General features: G+C 39.6%; 1 protein-coding gene and 1 long non-coding RNA gene across 9 annotated transcripts in view; one reads left to right on the plus strand and one right to left on the minus strand.

Moving 5' to 3' along the window:
• The window catches only part of ppp2r3a (protein phosphatase 2, regulatory subunit B'', alpha), a 315,951-nt gene that overhangs the window by 202,837 nt on the left and 97,588 nt on the right, over positions 1–15,526 (plus strand). The window contains exon 1 of one of the 8 annotated variants that reach the window (XM_069896598.1): positions 5,546–6,008. The exons of the other annotated variants lie outside the window; for them this stretch is intronic. Coding sequence (XP_069752699.1) covers positions 5,877–6,008 — 132 coding nt within the window. The 5' untranslated portion in view covers positions 5,546–5,876. Of the gene's footprint in view, positions 1–5,545; positions 6,009–15,526 lie in introns of those variants that run through there. 8 annotated transcript variants of the gene reach the window in all.
• The window catches only part of LOC138742329 (uncharacterized), a 75,678-nt gene that overhangs the window by 38,098 nt on the left and 22,054 nt on the right, over positions 1–15,526 (minus strand). The gene's annotated exons all lie outside the window — the stretch shown is intronic.

A 15,526-nucleotide genomic window follows, 5' to 3' on the forward strand; every position in this document is an offset into this window, starting at 1 on the left:
TGGTCCCTCGAAGATGGCAAAGAGGAAGGTCCGAGCACACATGGCACCCTTTATAGTGCTGGAGGGCTGGGGGGGGTCCAGCCCAGGTAATTTACAGGGATTCAATGGCCCAAGTCCAAGTACAAAGGTATTTAAATTAGCCAACATCAAGGTGTGCACAAATGGGTGGGGCGGGGCCAAACCTTGATTGTCAGGTGGTGTGTCTTCTGACCAGGTAGTGGGCAGTGCTGGATGGATGGATGAAGGGAGGGAGGGAGGGATGATAAACAACGCAAGTCCCAACCTGATACTTGTGGAACACGACTGGTCAAGGGTTTCTATCCTGAATACATCCTTCCATCACTACACTCTGTGAGAGGAATTGGCCAGTCAATTCTGCCTCCAAATGATCAATTCTCTGAGGATCCAATGCATATGTACCTTCTGGATCATCTTACCATGAGAGACCTTGTTAAATGCCTTACCAAACTCCATCCACTGCCCCACCCTAAACAACCATCATTGTTAGCTCCTCAAAAAACTCAATCAAATTGGTAAGACATGACCTGCCCCTCACAAATCCATATTGACTGTCCCTAATCTGACCATGATTTTCCAAATGCATGCAAATCCTATCCCTAAGTATCCTTTCCAATAGATTCCCTATCAATGATGTGCAGTCCAGTCTATAATTTCCGAGATTATCCTTGTGTCCCTTTGTGAACAAAAGTGCATCATAAGATACTCTCCAGGCTTTCAGGATGTCACTTGTTGCTGGTGGGGATGCAAATATTTTTGTTGTCCCCACTAATCTCTTCACTCACCTTTCTCAATAACTTGGAATATATCCCATCAGGCCCTCTGGATGTATCTACTAATGCTCCTCAAAAGATCCAGCACCACCTTTATTCAATCTCAATTTCCCCTATCATAAACATTCTCCAGACTATACTCCATATGACCAACCTATGCATCCTTTCCTTGGTGAATACCAATGCAAAGTAGTCATTTAGCACCTAGTACCTCGACTACTTCCACTGATTCCCTCCTTTAAAGGGAAAGGCTGTATTTGTGACATATTATTTAACTCAGCTTTAGTAATGCAAGGCAAAATAGCATTACATTTTGACTTTTCCCTTTGTACTGGAGAGTCTTAAGTTGCCCTTTATCTAATTGAGAACTTTTAAAGAGAGAAGGGGTCTACAAAAATGAAGACAAAGCTGTCACGCTATCAATAACCACCAGCAGGCACGAAGCGAGTGATTAAAGGCTTTAATATCCTGAATTATCCAGCACATAACTAGATGCTTCTGGCCCAGATCCAAGGCTGGTGCAGAGCAAAGAGACCAGGGCTATCAGCCTTTATTGGGAAACCATGGGGAGGAGTTACTAGATCAGAGGCGGGCCAGCCTGAGCAGTCCAGTGAGGTCCCCAACTAAATTATCATGTTCCATGACACAGGCATTTGATAAATGACTACAGGAGAGCAGGATATGAAAAAATGTTGATTTTCTGATGGTGGTTACACTTACACATGACACGATGCATTGTTTTGATACAGATTAACCACATTATAAGTTTAAGAATATTTTTACTGGGGAATAATACTCATGGTAAGAATGCAGGATAATTAGGAACTGAACAATACAAGTTAGTAACCTTTCAATAAATTAAATGAGCACATGGCTGTTAAATCTACCCAGTAATGTAGGCAGGGATAGCAACATGTATCAGAACACACTGCATAGCCAACAGCTAAAAGAAATGATCTTGGTTAAACTAAAGGGCAGTACATTAATTATCCATGAAATTACAATTTCCAGTGAAACTTTAATATGTAAGATGAAATAACTTGAATGAGAGTCCTTTACAGATCTGTGCATCAATTGATCAAAACCTCCCAAGAAACTGGGTGTTCATGTTAGAATTGAAAAACATGTTAGGTTATGCAATATCCAAGTGAAACAGCCATCAAGATTGGATGGGTCTTTGACCTCTTCCGGTAATGTGAGAAACAGGTGCCAAGTACATATGTCATCTTGTGAACTTTAAGATCGCAGCTTGTGCTCCGGAAATGTACTGGCTCTATAAGTATGCTAGATTCTAGGTTACTTGTTTCTAAGATTTTACTTTAACTGGCACAGTCTAAAATACATTTTTTTAAAATCAGCAACTAAAAACAAATACATGTGAAGTGTTACTGTGCTGAACTAATGGAGAGTTTGGAAATAAATATTTTTGACAAGTATTTTTATGTGCTGCATGGTGGGATTTTATTGTAATTGGGAACTCTGTGCATACACAATGTAACCTGAAAGGAAAATGAAATTGTTCAAACGCATGATATGTTTGCATATGGAGGTCACAGTAGGCCACATCAATCAGAATGCAATGCCCAATTAACGATTAACATCACTACATATTGTGATGCAAATTGATTCTTTACATGCCTCTGACACAAACAGCTTTGATTGGAAGCTGAAAGCCTTCAGTCAGTTCCTTAAAGGACTAGTTCCTCTCAGCTGCATTGCTTTAAAGCAGTTCCGTGCCTTTGTATTTAAAACAAATGTTGATCCAGGACTCATAGCTGAGACCCCTGACTTTTGCCAAGTCAGATGCAGGCCTTTCTATCCTGATGTTGCTCAAACGGAGGTATCAAATGCAATGTGGGCTTCACTGTAAAGATGGCAGCAGTTCAAGAAGGTACTCACCCCTATCCTCTGAAAGCCAATTAGAGTTAAAAAAAAAAGTTTAGCCTCAACTATGTCCGTCCATCCTCTTTGGGTTTCTATGCAATGTAGCCAATATTTACATTTTTAATTTAGACACACAGCACAGTAACAGAACAGGCCTTTTCGACCCATGTGCCCGTACTGCCCAATTGCACCCAATTGACCTACAACCCCAGTACGTTTTGAACAGTGAGAGGAAACCGGAGCACCTGGACGCATTATCTGACACTGTCAGTGAAAACTACTTATTAATGCTATCAAAATAATTGGTGACTTTAAACACCTGCAGTAAAGAAGATCCTGATGTTCTCACAGAACCTAAAATGTCCCTTCACTTTTTTTTAATTTTTTTTATTTTTCACACCATAAATCACATTAGCCATGATATACACTTTTTCTTTTTCACACATATACAGTGACTTTTTCTCCCCCCCCCCCCTCCCAAGCCACCCCCCCCACCCCCCCCTCTCATACATTTTAGGTATACAATTTAGGTTGCATTAAACCAGTCAGACAATGTTGTCATTCAACAAAAATACACCAGAAATTCTACTGAGTCCATTCTTTTCTTTCCTTCTCCTTCCATCAACTTAGGAAATGTTTGTCCCCGGTAGGTTTTTGCTATTGTATTTAATGTAAGGCTCCCATATTTGTTCGAATATTTCAATATTATTTCTTAAACTATATGTTATTTTTGGCTCTCACCTCTGGTACCACACTGCTAAATTTATGTTATGATGGTATAGTTTGATTTATAAACATAGCTGTGAAGTGGGGATGGGGAAGTACTCACAGAAGTCAACAAGACCACGATAATTTAGGTCACAGATTATCTCCTTCTGACTCCAGCCCTTCTGTAGGAGTGTTTGTGAAAATCTGATGCTAGACTGCATGCATCAGCATGGCATGTGATACAATGTTGATTCTGAATTGAGTCCATTCCAAATTCAATAGATATAGACAGAATTTAATGAACAGTAGTAAGTAAATAGTTCTGCAAAACAAATTAAACACTGCATTATAGAACTCAAATTGGAAGTGGAGCATAGGGTGAATGAACCTTTGAGAAAATATGATCAACAAAGGTGTACCTCAAAGATGCTCTAATCTACTGTGTGGCTAGACACAATTCAAATATCATCTACAGATTTGCCGATATCTTCATGGTTGTCGACAGAATCAATGAGGAAGCCTACAGAAGGGAGAGAGATCAGTTCGTTGAGTGGAGTCACACCAACAACCTTGCACTCAACGTTAGCAAAAGCATCGAGGTGATTATCGACTTCAGGTCCAAATCAGGAGAACATGTACCAGTCCTCATTGAGGGGTTAGGAGTGGAGATGGTCAAGAACTTCAAATTCCTGGGTGTCAACATTTCCAAGGACCTGTTCTGGAATCTCCATGTTGATGCAATCATGTAGACAGTTCGCCAGTGGCTATACTTTGTGAGGAGTTTGAGAAGATTTGGTATGTCACTGAAGACTCCCAAAAATGTTTATTACAGGTGTACCATTTAGAGCATTCTGGCTGGTTGCATCACTGCCTGGTATGGAGGCGACAATGCTCAGGACAAGAAAAAACTCCATTGGGTTGTTAACTCAGCCTGCAACATCACAGGCACGAGACTGCACTCCATTCAGGAAATCTACCAGAGGCGGTGTCTTAAGAAAGCAGCCTCTATTCTCCAAGTGCCCCCACCACCCAGGCCATGCCCTCTTCACTCTGCCACCATCAGCAAAAAGATACAGGAGACTGAAGACGAGCACTCAGTGGCAAAAGGACAATTTCTTCCCCTTTGCCATCAAATTCCTGAATGATCAGTGAACCACAGAAACTGCCTTACATTGTCTTTTTCTTGCACTGTTTTTAATAATTTTTAAGAGGGTTGTATAAATATTTGCACTGTGATTCTACCACAAAACAACAAATTTTGTGATATGTTTATGACAATAAATTCTGATTATGTTTCTGAAATATGGTTGAGTAGCTCAAGTTTGATAAGTACTAATTGAATGTAGTCTGGATAACATCCAGGTGTACACACTCGACAACGCAGTCCCATTAAAATTGACAATGTGCCTCCTCCACAGTGTAGAAACTGCCCTGCTTTTATTCCCCGGATTCTTGTCACTAAAGCAGGTCTACCTCAATGCTGCATTTAAATTTTCTTGACGTAAATCTCTTCAAAAGCTGATAACAAGTGTCGCAGTTCTTCATGTTACAAAGCTGTTTTGCAGAAGCCCAAGGGGATGGAGGAACATAGTTGAGGCTAAACATACTGCTCCTTACGAGTCCTGATATGTTTGATATTCTCCAAACAGCTGCAGATGATTGGTGGAATAATCAGGGAATGGAGTGGAACTGAAATGTCATGACACAGTGCCAGCCGCAAGTATGAATGTTATTTATACATTGGGCTAGGCGTGCAGAGTAGAAAAAGGAGAGGGAGAATAGTACATGACAGTCTCTCACAGGGAATCAACAGTTTGTCAAAGAAAAGGCACTGAAAACAATTGGCTCACCGGGTCAGATCAAGTGAGCCAATTGCTCATAATTTTTTTATACTTACTTATTGGAACGTCATTTGCCACTGTTATGTTCCTCATAACTTCTCACTCTGGTGCCTTTTTTGTTGGTGTTGAGCTGCTTTCTGTAAAACCCATGTGATTTATTGAAGTGCATGCCTCACAGTTTAAATTAAGAGGCTATTAGTGTAAACAGTGTCATCGCAGGCTAGATTATTTTCGGGTCTTCTTCAGCAAGTGCTAACTTTAGCTCTTCTGGTAGAGGGTTCTTCCCTTCCCACAATGCACTCATATCCACAGTTCTGGACAGATCAATTGTGGTGAAGCCCTCCGATAGATAAGATTGCATCGCAGGTCAGGTTTCTGAGAACAACACAGCAGTCAAGCTCCGAGAGACGTGGTCTAAAGTGCTGGATGGTTTGAATGTCAGGACTGGACACTGACCTCAGTGGTGAGGTACAATGCATGGACATTGTCACTTTGTGGAAATAAAAACAAGAGTGCAGTCTTTCAAGAAGAAAAATTTATTTTTTGCCTGTAAACAGGAACCCTGAGTGCCTTGCAGTCTATATTTACTTCGTTACAAAAGGACACAGGCTCACACACACATATACACACACCAGAAGCATTACTAAGCAAGATGATGATCAAGGAAACTTCTCTGCGAAGGGATCCTGACTTACGTGGGGAGTTTGCTTTCCTCGCTCGTGGCTGTGATTTTGTTTTGCCATCACGATTCAAGAAGAGATTGAAATCCTTCCAGCAAGCACAGGTTTGAAATAATTCTCAATGCCTTGACTCTTGGTTCTATTCTGGTTATGCAGTGTCCTTCTCTACTAGTTGTTATCAGTGTATGAATGCATTTAAAATTAGCTATTTGCATTTGTACCAATAATTTATGAATAAACCCATAAGATCTGGTTGAAAACGCAGAGACAAATTCCTCTTTCAGAAAGTGGCTGAGAAGAGAAAGTGGGGAATATTTTGATTACTACTTTTATAAAGTAGTTTATTTTTCTAGTTTTAACCTTAACCATATATAGACATAATTTAGGTTGTGCGTTGAGGAAGGGGGTTGGGTTCAGTATCTCCTTACACTGGTATACTGCCTTTTCCATACAGATTTGCTGGAATTAATATTGTTTGAAATACTCAAGCTTTTGTCTATGTTCCACCTTGTGAAGCCATTTATTCTATGGATGACACAATTAAGGGATACGGTCAAAGAGGAGCCAAAATAGGCAAATTAAGATTGGTGCTAGCACTCAAAAAGAAAGAAACTAATGTAATTCTAAACAAACTTGGAGAAATAGTTATGCATTTCCATGAGAAAATTTCCTGAGTAATATTTATTCTTTCTGCAAACTATACTTCCCTAACAGACAAGGAACAGCAGTTGGTTAGTTCCATCTGTTCATGTATCATCTACCACTTTTATATTTGTCTACTATGATATTCATTAATGCTTGGGTTTTACCATAAGACCAGAGCAGAATTAGACCAGTCAGCCTACCATGCACAACATGGCTGATGTGTTTTTCCTTTCAGCCACATTCTCATCTCTTCTCCACATATCCTTTGATGCTCTAAATAATCAAGAACTTATCAACCTCTGCTTTAAATGTACTGACTGAAAGAAATTCTCCTCATCTTTGTTCTAAAGGGATGAGCTTTTATTCTGATGCCCTGCCCTTTGGTCCTGGGCCCTCCTACTACCGGAAACATCTTCAAATTCACTCTCCCTAGCCCTTTAAATATTCAGAATGCTTCGATGAAATGAGCCCCCCCACCATCCCTCTAAGCTCCAGCAAGTTCAGACCCAGAGCCATCAAACACTCCCCATATGTTAACCCTCTCATCCATATAACCATATAACCATTTACGGAGCGGAAACAGGCCATGTTGGCCTTTCGAGTCCGCACCGGTTCACTGATTTTGTGCGCCCTCTCCCTGGTATCATTTTCATAAACTCCTTTGGACCCACTCCAACACCAGAACATCCTTCCTTAGATTTAGAGATATGGTCAGTGTCATGGTTAGTGCAACATTAGTACAGAGCCAGCTACCCAGATTTGAATCCATCACTGTTTTTAAGGAGGTTATACATAATCCCTGTGTCTGCCTAGGTTTCTTCTGGGTGCTCCAGTTTCCTCCAGTTCGTAAGATGTACAGGGTTAGTAGGTTAATTGGTCATATAGGTGTATTGGGCAGCACAAGCGCATGGGCTGGAAGGGCCTTGGGTTGTTTCTCTAAATTTAAATTTAATTAAATATGGGGCCAAAAACTGCTCGCAATACTCCAAATTTATTTGACTAACACATTGAAAAGCCTCAGCATTACCTTACATATTACCCTTTACATTCTGGTCCTCTCCTCTTTTCTGTTGCCATTTGCCTTGTTATAAGTTGTACAATGCAAAAAATAGGCCATTCAGCCCATCAGGCCTGTTCTGCCTCTTTAAATGAGTGGTTTTTCAAAAAGCCTGCAATTTTTATTCCAAGTATTTATGCAAACCCTTTTGAATTTTGCTGCTGAATCGTCTGTTTTCACTACATTTTCAGGTAGTACATTCCAGATCATAACTAAAGCACTGCGTAAAAATACTCTCCTCCCTGTCTCTTACACTACGTTGCCCACTATCTTGAGCATAGCTGTCAATGGAGTCATTTTACCTGCCAGTCGAAATTAATGGAAAACTTCACATTAGCAAGTTTTAAGTAGTAAGACAGATGTGATAGCAGAAATTGAGGGTTCTGGCATAATCAGTAATACTTCATTCAAACACAAGAAACTTTTGTTCTCTTTCACATGCAGAGAATTTTTCACTCAAAAACAGAGAAAAGATTGTGCTTTAACATCAGGAACAGATGACTGTTGTAATACATATATCATAGGAAAATAAATCACACATAAATAAGATAAATCCAATAGTCAGAATTTGGGCAAGTTACTGAACGAAAATATTACAAGTTTGTTCATGTTGGGGCCTCAAGCGCTTAGATTTCTCACAAAGCTTTTCCCATGAAGTGGAAACTTATTTTTTCCTATCAGAAGCAGCAGAGCCACACCCTGTAATTAGTTGATGGAATAACACTGGATGGTGAGAAACTGGTGATACTCAGCCAACCAGGCAGTATCCACGGTGATGAAGTTTTCAGGTAAGGCAGAGGATTCCATCCCTAAATAGTGATGGGCCATTGTGCTCCATGGAAACAGTTTGATCCACCAAGTCCTTCCAGCTTTTTTTGCTCACGATTCCAGCATCTGCAGTTTTAGTGTTTCTCTAACACTAGTAAATGTTTGCCTTGATTGGAATGCAGTGTGAATTGAACTTGGTTAAGAGTCCAATTCATTATAGACTGTACCCTAAAGACAACATCCAAAATATTAATCTTTTATAGACTGCAATCAATGACAAACATGTGACTACATAAATACAATATGCCTGGAGGAGCACTGTAGATCCATTCTCCATTTGAAATATAACAGACTTAACCTTCATCCAGGAATTCCTGTTGTAAACATCCCCTAGAGCAGGGGTGTCAAACTCAAATTCACGGAGGGCCAAAATTAAAAACTTGGACTAAGTCGAGGGCCGAACTAAATATTTATTGAAAATTTTCAACAACATCTGCATGTTTTCTCTTCTTTCAACATATGTAATGTTAAACATTTTCTTATTAAAATAAATGTTTAATAATAGTTTTGGATAAACTCTTTCATTGTCATTGTCATTAGCCCATTTCCTTTAGCGTCTGAAACCGTGCACATGACGAGTCAATGAGGGATGATTAAAGCAGTGGTCTTCAAACTTTTTCTTTCCACCCACAGACCACCTTAAGCAATCCCTTACTAATCACAGAGCACCAATGGCACAGGGACGCGAGTGGAAAGAAAAAGGTTGAGAACTGTTGTATTGTGGTAACTCCACATCTGATTAGGTTAATTGTTAGGCAAGTGGTCAGAGAAGGACCCCCCCCACCCCAAGAAATGCTTAAATCACAGGAACAAAATAAGCTTCTGTCTCACTGCTCCCAATCTTACACACAGTCCTGATGTGGAATGTGGGGTCGCAGCTCCACGTTCACCCGAGTTCAGGTGCTGTCTGTGTGGAGTTTGTACGCACTCCCCTTGTCTTGGAACAACAGGTCGGTCACCTGACAAAGGCACCCGAACTCCCCGTTGAAACTCCGGCGTCCGGGGCGGTGGAGGAATTGGCTGAGAAGAGCGCGTTGCTCCCACCCCCCTCCCATGGTTGGAGAGGGTTTAAACTGCGATCTCACGGCGCCGGGCTCGTCTCCAACAAAAGGAGCGGGAGGCAGGGTCCACCGCACATGGAGCGAGGGGGAAAGCATCGCCAACGCGACATTCGGTCTGGCGTCACCGCTGAAGCGCAGACCCAGCGAGGATGGTCCCCAACTCCAGCCGCGTCTGTGTGTCTGGGAGCCGGGCGGGCTGAGTGCGGCGCTCCGATCCCCGGGATTCGGGACTCTGAGATCCCTCCACACCTCCGGCGTCTTCATTTTCACCTTCAGTGTGCATGCGCTATACTGGCGCGGCGGCCAGCAGGCCAACTCTAATATATATTTAATATGATATTGCGGGCCAAATATAATTATATCGCGGGCCAAATTTGGCCCGTGGGCCAGAGTTTGACATGTGTGCCCTAGAATATATTTCAAATCTCTAATTTTTTTATTAATCAAATAGTACAACAGGAGATTTTTAAAAATTACTGCTTTGAGAATCCAATTGCTCAAAGTTCTACCATGAATGGCACCCAGTGATTTTCAATGTAGAATATTTCTCATTTCAAATTTAGATCCTGCCGATGGCAATAGTGAAATCAGCCTTTCATTGTTTTGAGTTGTATGATTAAAGTTTACTTAATTTTATGCTATCATGGATCCACAAACTTAAAATTAAGTTTGCAGTCCACAAAAATATCCATGATATTCCATAACTATATCTACATTGTTATTTGCACATTTTAGTATCAGTTCTCCAGCATTTTGTGGAGGTTGTAAGGATGATAGATTTCAGTTACAAGGATGATTAGATTGGAGCAGAGATGGATGAAAGAGACATACAAAATCTGGATGGCTTTAGAGATGATATAAATAGAAAGATGCTGCTCTCAATCTGGTCAGTATCAACTCCAGAAAGTTGATGGAGAAGATATTCTGTTTTTGTAATTAGAGATCCGGAGTAAGAAACATACAGTAATCAATTCAGTACTCAATTAGAAAGCTACCTTTACTCTAATGTATATATTTATTTTTAGCTATTTTTGAAGTTTATAATTAGAACCATAGAATATTACACCACAGAAACAGGCTTCTTCGGCCCCTCTAGTAAGTACTGAACGATATTTTATTCCTAGTCCCACTAACCTATACCCAGTCCATATCTTTCCCATCCATGTACCTGTCCAAATTTCTCTTAAATGCATTCACCACTTCAGCTGGAATCTCATTCCACATCCCCACCATACTCTGTGTGAAGATGTTTCCCCTAAACTTTTCCCCTTTCATTCTTTTTTTAATTTTTTTTAAATTTTCACACTATGAAGCATACTGACCAAAATACACACAAACATCTCCCTCTTGAATATACACAGTGTCATTTTCTCCCCTTTCCCCCCCTCCCTTCCCTCCTTTACCTCCCCCCCCCCACCCACTCAACGTTCAACATATATGATACATTAAACCCATTAAACAATGTCATCACACAATTAAAATAAACAAGAAATTTGTGTCATCTACTTTTACATACTGGGTCAGTTCATTTCATCTTCTTCTCCTTCTGTCATTTTAGAGGGTGGAGGTCCGCAGTAGGACTTCTCTGTTGTGTTCCATGTACGGATCCCAAATTTGTTTGAATACTGTGATGTTATTTCTTAAATTATATGTTATTTTTTCCAGTGGAATACATTTATTCATTTCTATGTACCATTGCTGTATTCTCAGGCTATCTTCTGATTTCCAGGTTGACATAATACATTTTTTTGCTACAGCTAAGGCTATCATAATAAATCTTTTTTGTGCTCCATCCAAATCGAGTCCAAGTTCTTTACTTCTTATATTACTTAGAAGAAAGATCTCTGGATTTTTTGGTATGTTGCTTTTTGTTATTTTATTTAATACCTGGTTTAGATCTTCCCAAAATTTTTACACTTTCTCACATGCCCAAATTGCATATACTGTTGTCCCCATTTCCTTCTTACAGCGAAAACATCTGTCTGATACTGTTGGGTCCCATTTATTTAACTTTTGGGGCATGGTGTATAGCCTATGTAACCAGTTATATTGTATCATGCGTAACCTCGTGTTTATTGTATTTCTCATAGTTCCAGAGAATAGCTTTTCCCATGTTTCATTCTTTATCTTTATGTTTAGATCTTGTTCCCATTTTTGTTAGGGTTTACAGCTTGTTTCCTCGTTCTCTTTCTCTTGCAGTTTGATGTACATGTTTGTTATAAATCTTTTAATTATCATTGTGTCTGTAATCACATATTCAAAATTGCTTCCTTCTGGTAACCTCAGACTGCTTCCAAATTTGTCCTTCAAGTAGGTTTTCAGTTGGTGGTATGCAAACATTGTACCGTGAGTTATACCATATTTGTCCTTCATTTGTTCAAAAGATAATAATTTATTTCTCGAAAAACAATTTTCTATTCTTTTGGTCCCTTTTCTCTCCCATTCTCTAAAGGAAAGGTTATCTACAAACTAAATTATCAGCCATTAATGAAGAAACTACAAGACGACTTAGAACATTGGAAAGACTCACCACTAGCACTGATAGGAAGGGTAAATTGCATTAAAATGTATTTCTTCCCAAGGATACAATGCTATTCCAATCATTACCAATTCACCTAACAGAGAAATTCTTCAAGGAGCTAAAGAAAATAATAAGGAAAATCTTATGGAAAGGGGGAAACTGAGGATAGCACTAGATAAATTAACAGAATGGTACAAGCAAGGGGGCTTACAGCTACCAAACTTTAAGAATTATTATAGACTGCACAATTAAGATACCTATCAGATTTTTATCAAACAAGGGAAAAACCAGATTGGACCAGATTAGAGCTAGATAAAATAGGGGAGAAGGTACCTGAACATATACTATATAAGTGGGATGAAAAGCTGGTGCAACATAGGAATTCACCAGTACTGCACCATCTGCTCAACATTTGGAAGAAGATTCTCGTAGAAAGGAATAAAACAAATTATCAACTACCAAAATTAATATTGACGCAAAATCAACTAATCCAGTAGATCCCCTTTCACTCTTAACCCATGTCCTCTGGTTTGTATCTCACCTACCCTCAGTGGAAAAAAGTCTATCTATATTTACTCTGTCTACCCCATTCATAATTTTAAATACCTCTAAAAAATATCTCCCCTCATTCTTCTACACTACAGGGAATAAAGTCGTAACCTATTTAACTTTTCCCTGTAACTCAGTTCCTAAGTCCAGGCAACATCCTAGTAAATGTTCTCTGCACTCTTTCTGTCTTATTGATATCTTTTCTGTAGTTAGGTGACCAAAACTCCACATAAAACCCCAAATTTGGCCTTTCCAATGTCTTATGCAACTTTAACATAACATCCCAGCTCCTGTACTCAATACTTTGATTTATGAAGCCCAATATGCCAAATGCTCTCCTTACAGCCCTAACTACCTGCGACACCATTTTCAGGGAATTATGTATCTGTATTTTCCTCTGTCCTACCACACTCCTCAGTGCCCTACCATTTACCATGAATGTCCTTTCTTGATTTGTCCTTCCAAAATGCAACATGTCACATTTGTCTTCATTAAATTCCATCTGCTATTTTTCAGCCCATTTTTCCATCTGATCTAGATCACTCTGCAAGCTGTGAAAACCTTCTTCTCTGTCCACATCTCCAATCTTTGTTTCATCTGCAATCTTGCTGATCCAATTTACCACATTATCAACCAGATCAATGAGACAAACAACAATGGTCCCAGCACCGATTCCTGAGGCACAGCACTAATCACAGGCCTCCAGCTGAGAAGCAATCATCCAGCACGACTCTCTGGCTTCTCCCATCCTGCCATTGTTGAATCCAGTTCACTACTTCACCTTGAATACCTTAGCATCTGATCCTTCATAACTAACCTCCCATGTGGGACCTTGTCAAAGGCCTTGTCAAAGTCCATGGAGTCAACATCCACAACCTTTCCTTCATCAACTTTCCTGGTAACCTCCTCGAAAAACTCTCTAACATTGGTTAAACACAGTCTATATCTGATCTCTTATAACATCTTCAAATAATTTACCTACTATTGACGTCAGGCTCACCCAGTCTATAGTTTCCAGGTTTACATTTGGAGCCTTTTTTAAACAACAGAACAATGTGAGCTACCCTCCAATCCTCACACCTGTGGCTAATGGAATTTTAAATATTTCAGCCAGTGTGACTGCAATTTCTACACTAGCCTCCCTCAAAGCCTGAGGGATTATCTTGTCAGGCCCTGAGGATTTATTCACCCTTATTTGCTTTTAGACAGCAAGCAGTTTCTCCTCTTTGATCTGTATAGGTTCCATGACCCCACTGCTTGTTTTCCTTATTTCCCATGACTCTGTGCCCTTTTCCTGAGTGAATATAGATGGGGGAAAAAAGCATTTAAGACATCTCCCATCTCTTTTGGCTTCATATAAAGCCGACCACGCTGATCTTCAAGGGGACCAATTTTGTCCCTTACTATCCTTTTGCTTTTAATATACCTGTAGAAACCTTAGGATTTTCATTCACATTGTCTACCAAAGTAACCTTGTGTCATTTTTTAGCCTCCTGATTTCTTTCTTGAGGTTTTTCTTGCATTTTTTATACTCCTCAAGTACCTCATTTGCTCCATGTTGCCTATACCTGCTATACACCTACTGAACCAGATTCCCTATATCTCTCGAAAACCAGGGTCCCCTGTGCCTTCTAACTTTGCCTTTGATCCTGACAGGAACATACAAACTCTGTACTCTCAAAATTTCACCACTGTAAGTCCTTACACATTCTTGCCCAAAAACAATTTATCCAAATCGACGTATTCTAGATCTGTATTTTAATTGACATTCATTTGTACAATATCTGGCATCTCCTGTCATCAACTTGCTGATAGTTTTAGGTAAAGCTAGTTTGGTGTTTCATGTGCCTTAGAGGTGAGGATAATTGCTTATAGCCAAACAATTTGTATTTTTGTAACAGTTTTATGGAAATATAAAAGAGATCCAGTGTGTTGATCAAAACTAGAATTGAATATTCCACAAATATTGATTCAAGACACAAAATAGGATTCCTAAATTGGATTGGGAATAAATATTTGTTTGAATCCGATGTTTCTGTTTCTGGCACTTGCGGTATCCACAGAGAAAATGTACATTTATTTCTATAACTTTATTTGAAATAGAAATCAACTCCATCATATTAATTGATTGGTAACATCATTATAAATCAATATATGATGTCTGAAGTCACCCAGGTGCAATTGCTCAATGAGTGCCAGGTGTGAACTTCAGCAATTGGAGCATTACAAATGGCACAGTTTGTTTTGTGATACAAATCAAGTTATTTAAACTCAAGGAAAAGTTAATGAAGCAAGATCACATCATGACAGTAGTGTGCTCAAAATGTGAATGTTATCTCCCAACTGACAACCTTAACCACCAAAGCAAGGGCAACTGGCCTATGGGATAACCTGTACCTGCAAGTTCCTCCTACTAGTCAAATGAGAACTTGACTTGGCAGTATATCAACGTTCCTTCCTCAAAACGGGATCTAAATCATGAAATGCTGCATCTAATAACTCTGCAGGATGATTGTTCCCACAATTACTACATCGAGGTAAGGCAAGAAAGATTGGGCTTTCCAGCAGATTCTGTAAATGGGGGAAAAAAATGTGAATGAGGCATTATCAACCTATCAAAATTCTTCTCTGCTCTTTAAGGTACATTGGGACTGGACTCCATGGATGTTCACTCAATTAGCTGTTCTTCACTCCAGCAACTAAACAGGGGAACACAAACACGTTGAAAAAAAAAATTCTTCATTGGAATAAACAAGTTATGGATGATGTAAAAGAGTCTTTAAAATATTTTTTAATAAATATGTGAATAGAGCGAGAGTGTTTATCTTTTGGTAGAAGCAGATGCAGTATTAGTGTTTAATAAGTCTCCAGCAGAGAACAGAAGGATATGTATCATGTGTTATTAGCATTTAATAGATCTCCAGCAGGGAACAGAGGGATATGTCTCGTGTGCAAACAGCA

The sequence above is a fragment of the Narcine bancroftii genome, chromosome 9, assembly GCF_036971445.1.
Source record: "Narcine bancroftii isolate sNarBan1 chromosome 9, sNarBan1.hap1, whole genome shotgun sequence".
NCBI lineage: Eukaryota > Metazoa > Chordata > Chondrichthyes > Torpediniformes > Narcinidae > Narcine > Narcine bancroftii.